The 18,356-nt window shown below is 35.3% G+C and overlaps 1 protein-coding gene across 6 annotated transcripts; it reads left to right on the top strand.

The window, feature by feature from the left end:
* Positions 1-11,027: 11,027 nt before the first annotated feature.
* On the top strand, positions 11,028-17,915 carry LOC107888477 (zinc transport protein ZntB). 6 transcript variants are annotated; one of them, XM_016812601.2, is made up of 10 exons: positions 11,034-11,076; positions 11,165-11,216; positions 12,022-12,710; positions 12,789-12,977; positions 13,085-13,176; positions 15,603-15,662; positions 15,779-15,848; positions 16,012-16,215; positions 16,748-17,152; positions 17,510-17,785. In XM_016812601.2, the coding sequence occupies exons 3-9, from the start codon at positions 12,039-12,041 to the stop codon at positions 17,135-17,137; spliced, it is 1,677 nt and encodes a 558-aa protein (XP_016668090.1). In that variant the 5' UTR covers positions 11,034-11,076; positions 11,165-11,216; positions 12,022-12,038; the 3' UTR covers positions 17,138-17,152; positions 17,510-17,785. The 6 variants fall into 6 exon arrangements, with proteins under 6 accessions (XP_016668089.1, XP_016668090.1, XP_040933528.1 ...); XM_041077594.1 differs by having other exon boundaries at positions 11,051-11,216; positions 12,022-12,201; positions 12,388-12,710; XM_016812600.2 differs by having other exon boundaries at positions 11,028-11,216.
* Positions 17,916-18,356: the final 441 nt, after the last annotated feature.

The following is an 18,356-nucleotide window of genomic DNA, read 5'->3' on the forward strand; positions in this document are numbered from 1 at the left end:
TTTCTTGACTTCCTCTTTTATTTTCAACAACATCTCAGGTCTCATCCGTCTTATCTTTTGTTGAATAGGTTTGCATTCTGACTTTAATGGGAGTTTATGGACTGCTACATCTTCATCCAATCCTGGCATGTCTTGATATGACCATGCAAATTCACCTTTGCACTCGCGGAGCAAAGCAATCAGATTATGCCTGGTGTCCTCTGAAATAGAGGTCCCGATTTTCAATTCTTGCTTTTTTTCTTCAGTTCCCAAATTTATTGTTTCAACAGATTCTTGATGAGGCAAAATCTATTTATCCTCTTGCTCCACCAGTCTTAGCAAGTCAAGAGACGAGACATAGTCTTCGACATTTTCTTCGACTTTAAATTCTCCTAAACAAATAGCCTTCTCAAAATTGATTTCAGGACTCGTAATAGGTTTGTTCATGCTGTTGATATCTGAGCACCTGAAAGTTGAATGGAAAAGGAAACTATAGAGGGGTATCCTAGTATTGGAACCAACAAACGAAATGTTATGGCATGGTATGAGGCAAATGTACAGATAGGCTATGAAATGAGAAGATGATTATGAAATTAGTGATAATGCAAAAGATCGTGACAAAATGCATCTTCATTGATATTCATTTAAATGATAAAGAGTGAATGCAAGCTCTTACAAAAGAATTCTATTATATCTAAGGACATAATAGAGGGTTAATGTTTGAACATTACTCTGAAGACTTATAAACTACAAGAAGGTCCTCGGCAGTCCAATTGTTCAACTTGAAACCAGGAGGACAAGGACGTATCGTTGAAACATCTTTAATTGCCTCACTTCCTTTGTCAATGACATTTATACTGAATTTCTGAAAACCCCTTTTAATTAATAACAGCGTGCTTTGTATTATCCTGTCCGGGGTATATCATCCCTGCAGATGTAAATATTTTTGACAAAAGAAGGTACGTTATTGGCTCCCATTCCAATTCTCGGCCTAAGGTTCTTGTGATCCTTGTTTCTTGATCCTTCTTCCACTGTTTTCTTCTTTAATGCACATCTGGTTGGAACCCTAAACCGTATCGAGCTTTGTGATGTACCGGCTTTAAGATCCTAACTATTCCTTGCAGATACCTTCCCAAACCTTTCCTTGCTCGGGCTTCTCTTCTTACAGTCAATTTGACACCCATTCTGGTATTTCTCGACAGTTTTGGCACCGGAATTTTGTTTCCCTCAGCGATAAAAGTGGAATTGACAAATTCAAGGGATCAGAAGGAACATTCTATAGCATCTTTACTCACTTCAATGTATGGCGCATCAGCAGAGATAGATGCAACAATGTCTTCTTCTCCATCGACGGTAACCAAACAGCCATCCATGATAAATTTCACCTTTCGATGAAGGGATGATGGGACTACTCCAGCAGAATGGATCTAAGGTCTTCCCAAGAGACAATTGTATGATGGTGTAATGTCCATGACTTGAAATTCAACATCGTATATGTAGGGACCCACTTCTAGAGGGATCTCAATTTTTCCCATGACTTTTCGTCTTGTTTCATCGAATGCCATTACTATAGAATGGCAAGGCCTTAGATAGGACAAATCTATCGGAATCTGGAAAGTGTGGCCAAAGGCATGACGTTGAGTGCCGATCCATTGTCGACGAGCACGTTCGGTATTATATAACCCTTGCAACGAGTTGTGATATGCAATGCTTTCACGAAGCCCCTACCATTGGGTGGTATTTCATCATCACTAAAAGAAATGAAATTATCCGCGTTTAGGTTATTCACCCATCTGTCAAGCTTCTCAACGGATATATTGTTTGCCACGTAAGCTTGATTCAACACCTTTAATAAGGTGTTCCGGTGCGATTCTAAATTTATCAGCAGAGATAATACAGAGATTCGTGCTGGCTGGTTACTCAATTGTTCTACTACGTTGTACTCACTGTGCTTGATAAATCTTAAGAATTCCTGTGCTTCCTCCTCGTCCACAGGCTTTTTAGCTTCTTGTTTAGGCACAGTTTCATGCTCATCTTTGGTCACGTGCATCGGTGCTTTTCCTTTCTGTTTCAAGTCACTGGTTCGACCTCTCTCGAATAACATCTTCCACTACGAGTGAAATGACCTACTTCGCCAATGCTTCCAGTCATGGATTTGGGTTTTTCATCTTCAGGTGTGACGATATTGACGTCGTATTTCTATGGTACTGCTTTATTGTCCTTGTAGGGGAAAGGAGATGATACCTCAATTATCACTTTTGGTTTCACCGGCTCCTTCTTCGCGTCATAATAAACTATTAACGGTCGGTCGGTGCTATACGAGAGACCTAACGATTGATGGTCAGAGGCGCATATTTCTCCTCTATCGGCCTCTTTGCTTTTATAAAAAATCCCAATCTCCTTATTATCCATCATATTTTACAGTAATCTCCTGAACTCTTCGCAGGATTGAATGTCATGCCCCTCAATACCATGGAATTCGTAAAAACTTTGACCTTTTGCATTTCTTCCCTCGAATACTCTGTTAAGATGACAGAGCAACCTCTTTTCAACTAGCACCTCCTAGATTTTCTGCAGAGGTGTTCTTATTTCATAAACCCATCTTCTACTTTGTTGTTTGTCTTCATCTCCCACTGCGCTCACATTCCCTTCGGCGTGGTTTGGGAATGGGTTCTCGGACGTACCGCCAGTACCATCAAATCGCAGAATGCCCGCGTCGATGAGTCCTTAAACTCTCCTTTTGAAGGCCAGGCAGTTTTCCGTAGAGTGCCCCTGGTTCCCGGCATGGTATGCACAACTAGTATTTGGATCGTACCATTTCGGATATGGAGGTTTTAGGGGTGCTATGTAATGGGGAGATATTAATTGCTTCTCTAGGAGTTTTGGGTACAGTTCCCCATACGACATAGGAATAAGGGTGAATTACGGTCTCTCGGGATTGGGTCTTGCTGGTCTTGGTTTATTTCTTGATTGGCTTTGAGAGGGTAGAATGTCTTGTGGGAATGTGGTGACGGGCCTTTGGTTGTTCGTGGTGTATACGGGATAGGAAGGAGGTAGTGCTTGGTAGTAAGGGGTTTGAGAAGGATAATAGAAATTCGGAGGTGGATAATTTTGAGGTCGGGGTTGGTTTGGATATGGATTAGGGGTATAACGGCTTCCTATTCCCACCATATGGGCTTCTGGTTCTTTCTTCTTCATGGGCGCTACCCTTCTTAAACTTTCTTGACCTTCCATTCTACCGTTCTTGATGGCATTCTTTAAACATGACAAGATGCGCCTTTAAACTAGACTATCCTGAAAATAATGTACGAGTAGCTTGTCTTCGTTCACGTAACCAGTTATTTTTCGGTAAAACATGACAAGATGCGCCTTTAAACATCTCGTGCCATCGTATTTTTCGAAATCTAGTACTTTAAATTTCGGAAGTAGAACCAGATCGAGCACCAAACTGAGCTCTTTGGCACTCAGTGCAGAGAAGGCTTCAGTACCCTCTATTGCTTTGAGTCTTTCCTCTAAGCTCCTATACTTCTTTTGAGCCTCGTGATCATCGGTTTTCAACTTGGCTATTTCTACTGGATCGTCCAAATCTGGAACGAGTGGATCAGCAGGACTAGCCCCCGGGTTTGATACGAACACTCCTTGCCCCAGATTAGCAGGTGGTACAGTTCGCTGCTCCAGGCCTCTTTACATTACATGTGCATAAGGTGGAGTGAATCTTGGGGATAGAGCGGATCTTGATTGTGATTAACCCTTAACTGTGGTTCCACAACGTCAGGGTTCATAGGTCCCTTTCCTTTTACTAAAGCTGGCATCATTTCCATCATCTTGCCATTTGGTCCCTTTGTTCGAGTGATTCTTCTCGAGATCTCACCATTAAGTCTATTGTCTCTTGCTGCGACTTAGCCAACTGCTCTTGTAATTCCCTCTTAACTCTTTCTATCCTTTCAATTCTTTCATTGAATTCAGCCTCCATTGCCCTAGCTTGTCGACGCGTTCTATACGAATGACGTGGTTCCAGTCTCGTGGTATTACAACTGCGAATTGTATGTTTTAATCTCAGCGAACGATTATGGGATATGCAATGAATGAATGAATGAATGAATGCATAAATGTCAAATGAATGTTAGTCATGAAAGAAATGCAAGAGGTTAGTGTTGATTTCAAGATAGCCCCTATTTTAGGCATTTCATTCTTCAAAAGAGTTCATTGCAAAATATTTTATCATTTTCGATTCAGCTATTACACAAACTTCCTAGCTATATCGCCATATTTCTTTACTCGTGCTAAGAATTCTGATATGTTCGATCTTCGACTTGGAGGGAATTGGCAAATGAGAATTTCAGCTTCTTCCGATTGTTGTACCACGTGCATGGCTACCCCACGAATTTCATTTATCAAAAAGCTAAGTTGCATTTCTTTTTCTTGGAGGCCCTCTTCGTAAGCACGAATGTCTCTATCATATTGATTATTCTTTTCTTCCAAAGCCTTCAAGAGAGTATCTAGCTGTTGTTGACGATCTTGTAGCATATCTTTTAAATTTCGTATCCTCTCTTTTAGTTCTTGAAGTTTAGATTGACTAGTCATTACCTCGGCAGACACAGCTTTATATTCGGTGTTATTCTTCCTCAGTTCTATCATAGCCCGCGCAGCCTTTTCCTCCTCTTTCTTCGCTTTTTCTTTCCAAAATTCCATCCCGCCTTTAATGTTACTTATTTCTTCCCTCCATTCCGCCGACGACTTGCCCAGCCCACTATTCTTTATTGTGCCTATTAACTTTTTATTTTCCAAATAGAGGTCCCTTAAGTCATTTCTTACGACTTCAACTTCTTTTTGCACTTTTTCTATTTTAGATCTTTCAATCTGAACGTCGATCTTTAATTGGTAGTTTTCCTCTTGAAGAGCACTAAGGTCCCGAGACATCTTGGCATTTTCTCATTCAAATTCTTGTCTTGCTATTTCTAGCTCAGACGGTATTTCTTTCGAGAAAGGATTCTGGACGGTGTAGTTTGTTAACGAGATTTGCTGACTATTCACCCGTTGTTTCCTCCAGATGTCGTAATCTTGGGTGAGGGTATCAGCATATAGAGCTAATTCCATGAGATGAATTTTCTTTCAAGACTTTGCAGTGTCTCGGACCTTCTTCATATACCCTTCACTTGTAAAAGCAAACTCGGACTGTGCTAATCCTCCAGTGGCGGATATGAATTGTAGCGAAGAAAATTGCCTTTGGACTAATAGCGGGGCATATCCAACTCCTCCCCATAATCCGAGTAATGGTACCCAATCTTGATTTCCAACCTTGTATAATAGAATCGAAGGGCGGATCCACGGTGCTCTCCAGGTTACACCTTCAGCTCGAAGGTTCTGAAAAAATGAAACCCAATGTTCTTCAGTGACATCCTTTGGCCATTCTCTCTCAATATAGGCTTCCAACGGGGCGAAAGCTTTTGAAAACATGTGGTACGGTGTGCGCTCTACTTTCCAAAAATGGCTCAAAATCCAGACATTTAGTAACTACGTGCATCCGATAAAGCGTTCTTTCCCCGTTTTCCTACAACTGTTTAAGGATCTAAAGGTCTCGGCCAAAATAGTCGGGATAGGGTTGATTCTCTGTTTTAGTCTTTCGAAGAAATCCACCACCGCAACTTCTATGTGTCCAAGGACTTTCAGGAAGATGATCAAACCGTAAATGGCCAAAGCAAATAGATTTACTCTTTTCAACATGTCGGGATGGTTCAAAACCAAATCTCGTAAGGAAGTCCATGGGATGCAAATGGTTTCATTCTTCTTCTTTATCTATTTTTCGGCCCATGCGTCAGTCATGTTTGTCAATCTCACTAACTTTTTCTTGAAGGTCATCGGCTTAGGCTCCTTCGCATATACTTTATGGAATTGCGTATTTTCAACACGAAGCAAAGCAATGTACTCTTCTATAGTTGGAATCATATCTTCTTGATTGAAGGTAAAACATTGGTAAGCCGGATCCCAAAATCTGACCATGGCTTGGATCAATCGTTCGTCTACGTTGACAGCAATCAAATTGGCTATGTCTCCATATCTCTCGTTGAAGATACCCCTAGTGTCCGAGTCCCACTAGTTCCAAACCCGAACCAAATCTTCAAAGTTATTCTGGCAAACATTCATAGTTACGTGCTCGGGCAGATTGGCAATACATCCCTCCACTAGACTATCCCCTTTTTCTTTCTGAGTTTTTAGAGACCAGTCCCGAACCACGGCATTCTTCTTGGTTGTTTGTATAATTAACTCTTCCATTAGAAACCCGTTTTTTGGCAACCAAATCTCTAGTCAACACCTTCCTAATATGATGCCTATAATGCATGATGTAAAATAAGAATAAAAACAAACAAACTTGGTTAGTAACCACAACAATTATAAATTGAGAAACAAATTAAACTACCCAATTCAGTTCTTTTGCATAAACAGTGTAAATGTAAAGAAAATGAGAGACAAGAGGCGTTTCTCCCGTGTACTTATTTTGGTGACCATTAACGGGCGAAGGTTCAGCATGGCTCTAATTAGGTGGCTCGTACGGTTCACTATATACGGTTTCGGTTCTAGATAGGCACTCGAATTGTCCGTACTGTCATCTACTAAGATTAGTACGAAGCCTCGGTCGTAGCCCATCACAGGCTCACGGGTTCAATTCGAGGGATTACATTTACTTATGCTTATGCGGAGGGACAAGTTAACTCACGAAAGCATAAGTCATATGTAACCCGAAAGTATTCACTAGCCTGTGCGGAGGGACGAGTTAACTCACGAAGGCATAGCGTTTACTTTCATTTAAACGGACGGAGCCTGGGTATAGAGCTCATGTTATGCAAGAATGCACGTGCACGGTGTGTGGGGAAAAACTCACAAACCTTTACGTTTTATTTAAAAACTAAACCAAAACTAAAACCATAAGAATTTAAAGCTTTAAAACAACCAGACAAAACAAGTTAGAAGAATATATACAACACGATGCAAATGCATGATTTTTCAAAAACACAATTTTAGGATCACGACTAAATATTAATTTGAACAAGGAATTTTGAAAATTTTGACAACACGCGTTTAATTCGACTCGACTCTCAAAAATGCGAGTCCCCAGTGGAGTCGCTAGCTGTAGCGACGTAAAATTTTTTTTTAGCTTGGTCGCTAATTAGGGTGTTTGATTGAAAATTTAATGACCGAGGTTTGATTTTGAAATAAAAGGGGAGTCGCCACCGATCTTTTTTATAGGTACGATCGGACACCTAATAAATTTATTTTTAAAACAAAAAGAAGGCCGAGTTTAGGTCTACGTTAAAAGTCAGAGAAAAATTAGGGTTCGGGAGTCGGTTACGCGCGAGGATGGTATTAGCACCCTCGCGACGCCCAAAATTGGTATCTCATAAACATGTGTTGTTTGGATTTTCAAAAATACAAGTTCAATGTAATATTTAGTCATGATTCAATTGAAAAGACAAGAAATTTTAGTTTCTTTGGCTTTTTAGAAGGGTGTCCCATCTTTAACACGAGCCGATAAATTCCATCCAACATAGCGATGAAATCTACGGTTAGATGCTAAATCGATACATTGCCTTATGTATTGAAATCAATTAGAAAAAGATTTTCGTTTAAACGTAAAACAAATTGATATGGAATAAAAATAAATAAAAGACAGAAATACATTGAAGCAAATAACGAATATGACAATAATATTAAAAAATACTAACAATGCATGCAAGATTTAATGTAATTATAGTATCAAATGAATATACATATGTAAAAATGACATTAAGAGTATGTACATAACATATACTTAGTAATAATGTTGGACATATACTGTATAATATTGGAAATATATACACAAAATAGTAAAAAAGGTATATGTAACTTGTATTATTAAAATATGTACATGATTTATACATTTATATGTATAAAATGAATATTGAAAAATTGCGTGTACATGACATATATGAAAAATGTATATACATGATATAATATGAAAAATATAATAGAGTATTCTAAATACATACATGAGATATAAAAATACAATATTAAAAACATATACACGTAGAAAATGCATATATAATATAACACTTAAATATTTACATAATATATACATATAAAATAGTAATAATATATATATAACTAATAAAAATAAAAATAAAAAATAAAATTAAGAAACATGTATGATAAATACATAAACCTAAATGATATATATATTTATATTAGAAATATAAAACTTATTAACAATATTGCATAAATATATTATAATATTTAAAAATATGTACGTCATACATATATATTAGAAATAATAATATTAGCTATAATAATACATTGATGATAAATAATAATAGGAATAATAAACAGTAATAATATAAAAAAATAACAAAAATGATATGAAAATGAATTTAAATATAAAAAGGACTAAATTTGAAACCAAAGCGAAGTCTTGGGGCGAATTTGAAAATAAAAGGAAAGGAGAGGGCTTATTTGAACACGCGAGAAACGTAAAAGGACCAAAAGCACAATATTCCCAGTCATTTAAAACGCTGCGTATGCACTAGGACCAAATTAAAAACCGTGAGAAATTTTGGGGCTAGATTACAAAATACAATAAACCTGATTATAAAACCATAAGAAAGCGGAGGGGCCGAAAGCACAATTAGCCCCTCTAATTAAAAACACGCGGATCCCAGCGGGTAGGGTCGGGTCGACCCGAACCACGGTGAAACGACACCGTTTCAGCCCTAAATTTTAATGCCCAAAACGACACCATTTTTAGGGATATAAATAGCCTTTAAATCTGAAAAAAAAAATCATTTGGAGCCAAAGCCAGAAAAAAAAAGGAGAGAGGGGGGAGCCGAGCGATTTTCGGCCAGAGGGTGGCACCGGCGCCGGCGCCGGCCACCGTGTAAAAAAAATTCTATTTTTTTTCTTTTTTGTATTTATTTAATATATATGTATATGTATTACTTTTATTAGATTAGAAATAATATATGCAAACTCGAAAAAAGCAAAAAAATAAAGAAGAGTGAATAGACCTTTAATGCGGTTTTTTTGATGTATTTTGCTGCGATTTCTTTGAGTTAACAGTGAATCTGTTTTTATTGATAAGAGATTTTTTGTATTTTTTTGCTAATGAGATCCCCCTTTTTACATGATAAATTCGGCTTTTATAGCCGTTTGTCGCACTGTCTGTTCTCTTTTGCTGCTATTGCGTGTTTGTCTCTTTTTTTGTCTTGCAAGAGTAGTTGAATTGTGCTGCAGAGTGGATGGCCATGGCAGGCGTCGGTGGTGGATGGGACGTTGCGGCGCTGAGCAGGTTTAAGGTTTCAAAAGCTGAAACCCTAAGTCAGAATCTGGGTCAAGGATTTGGGCCTCATGTGTTTGGGCTAGGGTTAGTTGGGTAGTGGGTCTATTGTTGGGCTCTGGGTCTTTGATGGGTTAGTGAGCTGTTAGTTTAGTGGGTTAGGTGTTGGGTAAGGGTTTAATGGGCTGATAGGTATTGGGTTAGTTGATTAGGTTTTAGTTATTGGGTTGTCTGTAATGGGTTGAATGGGTTAAGGTTGGGTTAATTTTTGTTGTATCGGGTCTGATGGAATGTAAGTGGGCTAGGGGTATTTGGGTTAAAAATTGGCTTGTAACACTTAACAATTGAAAAACATTATTTAAGAATCAAACACAAGACCAATAAATTCATAGGAAAAACTTTTATCATTCCACTAACAATCATTTATTAATATATTTATATAAATATATTTTTTAATATAAAATATTTTCTTTCACACACATAATGACTATAATAAAATTTAGTAATTTGTTTAAACTCGAGCATATGCCAAGAGATAATTCTAGTTTAAATATATTTATTTGTAAATATAAGTTTTAAATTTATTAATTAGATTCAATAATTTAATTTAATACCTTTTAATTTTAAATATAATTATAGAAAAATTACAATGAATAAGATAAAAAAATTTAAAAATAGTTTAAAATATCAAAAATTTGTATCAACCGATACGCACGGGTACAAGCCGATATTGATCGAAACGGATTGAAATGACCAAAATGCATAAAATTTTTATCGAACGGTACATACATTATTTGGTACCGGTTTAGGACCAAAATTGTACGTATCGACCGGTACCATGGTAGTCTGTTTTTGTCGAAACACTCTATTCTAGTAGTAAATTGGAACAATAAACTTTAGGGTCCATTTCGGTGCAAATTTCGATCGATATCGATCGTACTAGTGTGAACTGAATGATTTCGTTGTACCGATCAGAATATGGTGTACCAGTCGGTACCAAAAAATTAATTTTAAAATAAAATTTACATTCAAATTTTTATTGTTTATTTGCAAAAAAAATAATTTTAAATTTACATTTTTATTATTTATTATACTAAAAAGAGAAATTTAAAATAAATTAAAAATTATTTATTTTGAATTTATTAAATTATGAATTGTTATATGCATAGTATACGATGATATTATTGTTTAATTTATGCAATATTTTTTCTTGTTTATTTTTTTTAATGATGAATTGTACTTGTGAAGCTTAATAAAAAATATTTTATATAATTGATGAGTAATTTTTATCTTAAAATTTATATATGCTGATATTTGAACCCATGCCAGTGATATTTTTAAAATTTTCTTTTACCACTTCAACCTTTGATGACTATTTTACATTTGAGATTTATTTAACTTCATTATTTGATATTTATAAATATTTTTATATACATATATTTATTTTTAAAACTAGCAATAAACTCAAAGCAGTATATCAAAACAGATAGATACCATACATACTAATACCAATAAAAAATAATATGTTCACTGGTACGATACTAACTAACTTAATTGATATGGCACCAATTACCATAAACCAAACCCTATTTTTTTTAATTAAACAAACATAAACCTTTTATTTCATTTTTTATTTTCCAAGATTAAAAAAATTTGGATAAAAAATAAAATAACCACGTGTCATGGAAAGATGAAGTGTGCAAAAATATTGCATGAAGAAGTGCTTATTTGTAGCTGAAAGACTGTATCCAAAATGGTAGTCAAGCGGCCAACCTCGCCACCTCCTCCCAGCGGTGCATTTTCAAACCCCATTCCTTTTTCAATCTCCCTATATTATAATATGATATATATTCAGGCTTTTGTAATCTTTCCTACTTGTAGTTTTTCACGAAAATAAAAAGTGATCCCGTCGGTGAAACAGAGTTAATCTCAGGTTTGTTGTTGTTTCTACCGCCGATTTTAATGATTATAAGGTTTTCAATTGTTGAAATACTTTTCTTTTCTTTTTTATTTCACCTTTTAGTTTTTTGATTAAATGATTATCTTTCACGTTATATAGCTTGTGTCTCTGTGTGTGTGTTTTCGAAATGATTGTTTAATTTCTTCCTTCAATTATTATTCTTTCTGTATAATTGGTTGGTGTTTTGATTTTCATTATTGTATTCATATAAATATTATACGAAGAAAATCGAACTGTGTAATCATAGAAACGATCCGAATCTTGCATTTTAATCCTTTAGAATAGATTGAATGCGATTTTATTAACCTTGGGTTTTCCTGATTTAATTGACATGAATGTAGAGAAAAAAAAAACAGAGTATTCGTATGGGAAGCTCATCTCAAATTTAGGTAACACGATAATAGACGATATTAAATTTTATATATATCTGAGGCCACTGGACATTGAATTCTGATCACTGAATGTAAGATTTAGCTGTTTGATTTTTGTGCTTTTAAGTATATCAGGGACAAGAACTGTTTCTCTAATTACATTACTGTTTTTTTTTTTGGATATTTGGAATAAATGTTCCTTCGATATTCATCAATGAAGGTAAAAGCAAAAGATTGGCAATTAGAATGCCAAAACTTTTTAGTGACTGACTTTTGTTCTTTGAGCAAAGTAGAAAGCAGATGCTAATTAAATACATAATTGAGTTGAATGTTAATTACAATATTAGTTATTTTGATTTCAGTTATTTCATGAAATGCTAAGGTATTATTTGGTACTTGTTTTTCAGAGTTGAAAAAATGCAAGATGAATGAAATAGGTAATCGTTATTCAGCTTCCACGTGCAATGAAATGAAGAAACAAGATTATCCAAAGAATCTTCAAAGTCGAAATGATGCAGTAGGAGGTGATCTTTGGACAGATGGACTTATTTGTGCTTTTGAATATGTTAAAGGCCAAGGTAAAACAGGTCAGCCAAAATCAGGTGCAAAGGTCTTGTCTGCACAATATAGTTTGAAAGAAGCTTCTAGAAGACGGATCTATGCTAATGAACCTGAAAATGTTAATTCTAACAATTTAGCTAAATCTCCACCCTTGAAAGACTCCACAGTCACAGTTAAAGATGCATCATATGTAACCCGGGATCTCAATCCAGGGGAAGAGTTCCCAAGGGCGTATTGGGAACCAATTGGTTGGGACAGAGTTTATCAACTAGTCCAGATGCTACAAGCTGATGATGGATGGGGCTCCCAGCCTATTGAGCTCACAGAGAATGAAGATGAAGTGACTGTTACAGATTTAGCAGCACCTTATTGGGAAAGGCCAGTTGGTCCAACTTGGTGGTGTCATGTTGCGGCAGATCACCCATCTATAAATGCATGGCTAAGTACTGCTCAGTGGTTGCATCCTGCTATCAGTGTTGCTTTGCGAGACGAAAGTACACTGATAAGTGAGCGTATGAAGCACCTATTTTATGAGGTATACTCACTTTCTTAAGACTGAGATTAAGCAAGATGGTCACTAGTCTAAACCTTATTCTTTCATATAAATTCGCAGGTTCCTGTCATAGTTGCTGGTGGACTGTTATTTGAGCTGTTGGGACAATCAGCTGGTGATCCTTTAGCTGAAGAAGATGACATTCCCATTGTTCTAAGATCATGGCATGCACAAAACTTTCTGATAACAGCATTGCATATCAAAGGGTCTGCATCAAACATTAATGTCTTAGGTATTGCAGAAGTTCAGGTTTGTTTGTGCACCCTGTGAACTTTCACAACTAAAGTTAACCATGATGCTTGCCCTGCTTATTGATGCGATGATTGGATTTGGTCACTTTCGTTTTTTTTTTTCAGGAAATGCTTATTGCCGGAGCCACTAATATTCCTAGAACTATCCATGAGGTTATAGCACATCTCACTTGTCGCCTTGCAAGATGGGATGACAGGTTAAATATTTATTGATCTCATCGTATTGGTAAATAAAGTTTATCCTTATTCTTGAATGATAAAATGATTTGCCTGCAACAATAACTAGAAAAGATAAATTTTAACTTTGTTATAATTTGTTGAAACAGATTTGGCTTTAAAACTACTATAAGGACTGACAATCATTTGTTCCATAATACCTTTATCCCATTTTATTCCAATCTTCAATGAAATTTCATAGCTTAGATTTTAATCTTGCCTTCGAATTTGCTGATGTCTTTTATGTCATTTCTTTTCAATATACCAATGCTTCAAGGCTTCTATTCTTAAAGTTTATTATCCTTGTGGATTTAAGAAAAATATTTGAGGACAAAAATAATGTTTTTGAATAGAAACATTAGGACAGCAATATAAGAGAGTTTAGAACAAAAGGCTGCAATTCTCTTTATTCATAATTCTGAAAAAAATTCAACATAATTTATAGGGGAAACATATCATAATATGGTATGAGATTCCCTTAATTGATAGAGATCCTTGATTCTAGGGATCTCTTCGTTAAGACTTTACATAACAAAAAGGTATATATACATAATTTCCAAAATTATCTCGATATCCTAACTGACAGCTCCAAATCCCTTATTGACAGATTATTTTAATTATCTCAGTTTGTTCTGTAATTCTACACTACCCCTCAAGTTGGAGCATAGATGTCAGTTATTCCCAACTTGCTAATGAGAAACTCTGTAAGTGTGATTTGAATAATCCCTTTGTGAGAATATCTGCAACTTGTTGTGATGTGCGGATAGACGACAAACAAATGCTTTCATCCTCATTCTTTCTTTATGATATGCTTATCAGTCTCGGTATGTTTAGTTCTATCAAGTTGGAATGGGTTGTTGGCAATACTGATAGTTGCTTTGTTGTCGCAGTACAACTTTATAGGCATAGTCACAGGTCTTCCTAATTCCTCCACCACATGTTTACATGTCATCTGCCGTAGATCTTCTACTTTAGCACTACTGGCCACCATATTTTGTTTTTTTACTTTTCCAAGTTACTAGGTTCCCCCACATGAATACAGTAACCTGATGTTGATTTTCTATCTATAATGGATCTTGTCCAGTCTGCATTTGTGTAGGCTTCAATGCTTCATTGATTGTTCTTTCCAAAAAATAGTCCTCTTGGATATTTTTCTTAATTATCTCAAGATGCGGTAGACTGCTTGAAGATGTTCTTCACAAGGGGAATGCATGAATTGGCTTACCAAGCTCACAGCAAATGCAATGTCTGGTCATGTAAGTAATAAATAAATCAACTTCCCAACTAGTTTCTGGTGTTGAAATGTGTCCACTGGGGCTCCCTTGTTGTCTCTGAGTTTCTAATTTAGGTCACTTGAGGTCTCAATAGGGCAACAATCACTCATACCAGTTGCTTTAAGTAGATCCATCATATATTTTCTTCGTGACACTACAATCCCTTACCTTGATCGAGCTACCTCCACACCAAGAAATATTTCAGTAATCCCAAGTCTTCGATTTCAAACTAAAAAGCTAGGCACTTCTTCGGTCTCTCTATTTCGTTGTGTCATCTCCTGTGAGAATAATGTTATCAACATACACTATCAAGACAGTTATCTTCCCACTAACTTAATGCTTCTTGGACATGGTGTGATTTGCTTGTCCCTAAGAAAAGCCTTTTTTCTTCAGTCTCTTGGTGGTTGCTTCAAACCATAAAGAGACTTTTTTAGTTTACAGACCTTTGATCCGTATTTCCTTTCAACATCTGGGGGTGGATCGATGTAAACTTCTTTTTCTCATAAGTCACCATTGAAGACTGTATTCTTCACATCTAACTGTTGAAGCGACCAATCAAGGTTGGCTGCAATTGTTCGTAGCACTCTTATTACATCTAGTTTTACATTTAGCAACGAGAATATCAAGATCAAACATACTAGGCTCAGAATGAACTGACTCAAAATTAGGTAAATTCGGGTGGATAGGTTCAATGTAAGGATAACCTGGAACTTCAATGAGGTTCTGAACAGTTTCAGTTATAGGCTTTTGATGGTGTTGAGAAGTTTCAGTCTCATTTCTTTGACTCTGGTTCCCCCTTGAATGAACAATAAGTTCATTTGTACCTTTTTTTGCTCTAGTTTCATTTCTAGCAATACCAAGAGATGACTCCATAGATTCGAAATCCAAATAATTTTTAGTTGAATGACTTCCATTTTTATTAAAAAACTTGGGTTATCTGTCATGATAAAGAACTTCGAATCTTCATTTTTGTGTCAAGCAACGTTGTAGACTGAAAGAAAGTAACATCCATTGTGACAAACATCTAATTTTAAACTAGGACCATAATGTTTGTGTTTTTTATATTCGAGGAATAGCTTACAAAAACACATTTCCTAGCACAAGGATCTAACTTCCCAATGTTTGTATTTTAGGTTGTTTCGCAAATCAATCTTTGGTGAAGCAGATGAAGTTGAGTTGAAGTTTATGAACAGGTTTTTCCATGCACATTGGATGATTTGTCTTCTTAATGAAATTAGTCTCTTTTTCATACTGACTCATTCTTTTTCCTGTGCATGACACATTTAACTAATGATTATCATATGAACAGGAGGAACCACGAGGATCTGCATCTTTTTACAATAATTCTGAATCAAGAAATCAGGAGGTTGTCAACACAGGTAACTCAATTTGGTTTTTGGAGATAACTGCAAGTCAATTTTGATGTTTTAATTGCTTTTGTAATGCAGACATGATAATGTTTTAATTTAGATCAGTGGTCAAGTGTAGATTATAATTCTTACATATGTTATACATTTAAGGACAACCTTTTCAATAATGCAGGTCATAAGAGTCAAATGGTCTCTCCATGCAAGAGAGGAGATTGTGTTTGAGCTTCTTCAACATTTGAGAGGGAATGCAGCAAGGTCCTTACTCCATGGGGTAAGAAAGAGTACAAGAGAAATGATTTCAGAGCAAGAGGCAGTGCGCGGTCGCCTATTTACAATTCAAGATGTTATGCAAAGTACAGTTCGCGCATGGTTGCAGGTTTGCTTCTCTAGAACTACGCTCGAAAGAATCTAGTGTCCGACACATATAATTTTTTGTCTCAATATATTCCTTAATGCTGTATTTGGTTATCAGGAAAAAGTATCATGGACCATGGAGTCCTTGTACTAAGAGTTGGATTGCATTTTGTTCTCTCTACTAAAAAAAAGATAAATTAATCTCTGTAGGTTAGATTAAAGAGCTAGCTGATATTTTTTATTAAAAATTTCATCTATTTTTACTGTTATAAATTGGTCTATGTATATTAACATGAGATATATGTAGCACGTTTTGATTATTCCATTAGTAATACCGATTTTTAACAATAGAAATTGATAATTTTTTTTAACATGAAAAACCAGTTTAGTCTTTGGTATTATTCTTTTTATATTTTTTAAGTAAAGGGGACAAAATGTAATTTGGCTTCTAGTACAGGGGTTTTCATAGCACTTATATTATCACTTTTACCACTTAATACTTTTTTAATTGTGATGTAAACTTGTTCCCAAATACTCACTACGGCTAATTCCAGGACAGAAGTCTCACTGTTACACATAATTTAGGAATATTTGGTGGCTGTGGCCTTATTCTTTCCATCATTACTGGACTTTTCGGGATAAATGTGGATGGAATACCCGGAAACGATGACAGTTCCCCCCATGCATTTCTTTTATTTTCTTGTATCCTTGTCTTCCTAGGAGTAGTTTTAATTTCCAGTGGATTGCTCTATCTTGGGCTGAAGAAACCAATTATTGATGAGGATGTTGAGGTGAGAAAATTAGAGCTGGATGAGCTGGTTCGGATGTTTCAAAAGGAGGCAGAGTCTCATGCGCAGGTCCGTAAGAGCGTTGCTCGAGCTATTAAGCCACCTACAACCGCAAGTATACTTCCTTCTGGTGAAGGTTATGTACTCATTGGTTAAATGATGCCTCAAAAAGTAAGTTCTTTTAGCTTCTAACTACTAATTATTTGGCTTTTTCATGGTATAGAACATCAAATGATAAAATCATAAAATGGCTTTGCATGATGTCATAATTCAGAAATTCATATGCCTTTGATGGTTGATATTACTAAAATTAGACATACGTGCCATGTGTACTTTTTAGCATATAAAGATCAACTTTTAATAATAAAAGGAGATGAATTTTTTAACAAAATCGATTTATATTTTTATCTAATGTATATATATATTAATTTGTCCGAGTAAATGCCATCTAATTTCTAATACAAGAATCAAGAATGTCCATGATACATAAATACAAACTAAACTATCATTGGATTTACATTTCTATAGTGAATTGCCTATTGCCTAGTGCACATGGAATAAAGCGTTAAATCAAGAAACTGCTTTTGATTGCGGCTTTTGAACTGGAATGACATTGGACACTGACAGTGTGAGAGTTGGCTTGCAAAACAATCAATTCTTATCCGGCTTTGCTTGTGGATTTGGGCTGACTAATGAATATTTTTTGTAATCTATTTACCTATGTCTAAAAGTGAAGCTTTTTTGTTTTCAAACGTCATGGAGTACTTGATGCAATCTCTATCTAATATATATATATATTGTATAGGTGGAAGCATTCTGTTCTTTGATTCATAAGTGGCAGTTTGAGTTGGAAGACATTTCACTTATTGATTGATTTGTCTAATTGTCACATAAATTGTGGAAATATACTTACGAAATACTAATGGAATGCTTATGGAATATTATACATTATAGTGTTTTAATTATTTTACATTTATGATTTGGTCCTTCTCATTTATTATATATATAATTAACCCAGAGCAGTATAATTGAAAAATATATAGTATTAAATTACTAGTAACACGTAATTTGATATTTGTAATTAGTCTAAATAATTAGTATTATTTTTGGATTAAAATGGTATGTGATTCAAATAACTTGAATTCCTTAAAGATGAATACTTTAGGTTTCTCTCCTGCTCTTCTTTTTCCTTTTAACATTATGAATTTTTGGAACTTATATTTAATTTATGTACTTTATTTTTTTATCTAATTTGATCGTTCTATTTTATAATGTTATTAGTTATTCTAAATATTTAATAGTATTAATTATTTTAATCAAAATATTGAAGTTAATTTTTTTTAGGAACAAGATTCTTACAAAAAATTTATTTTAT

This window comes from Gossypium hirsutum, chromosome A09, assembly GCF_007990345.1.
Source record: "Gossypium hirsutum isolate 1008001.06 chromosome A09, Gossypium_hirsutum_v2.1, whole genome shotgun sequence".
In the NCBI taxonomy this organism is placed as follows: Eukaryota; Viridiplantae; Streptophyta; class Magnoliopsida; order Malvales; family Malvaceae; genus Gossypium; species Gossypium hirsutum.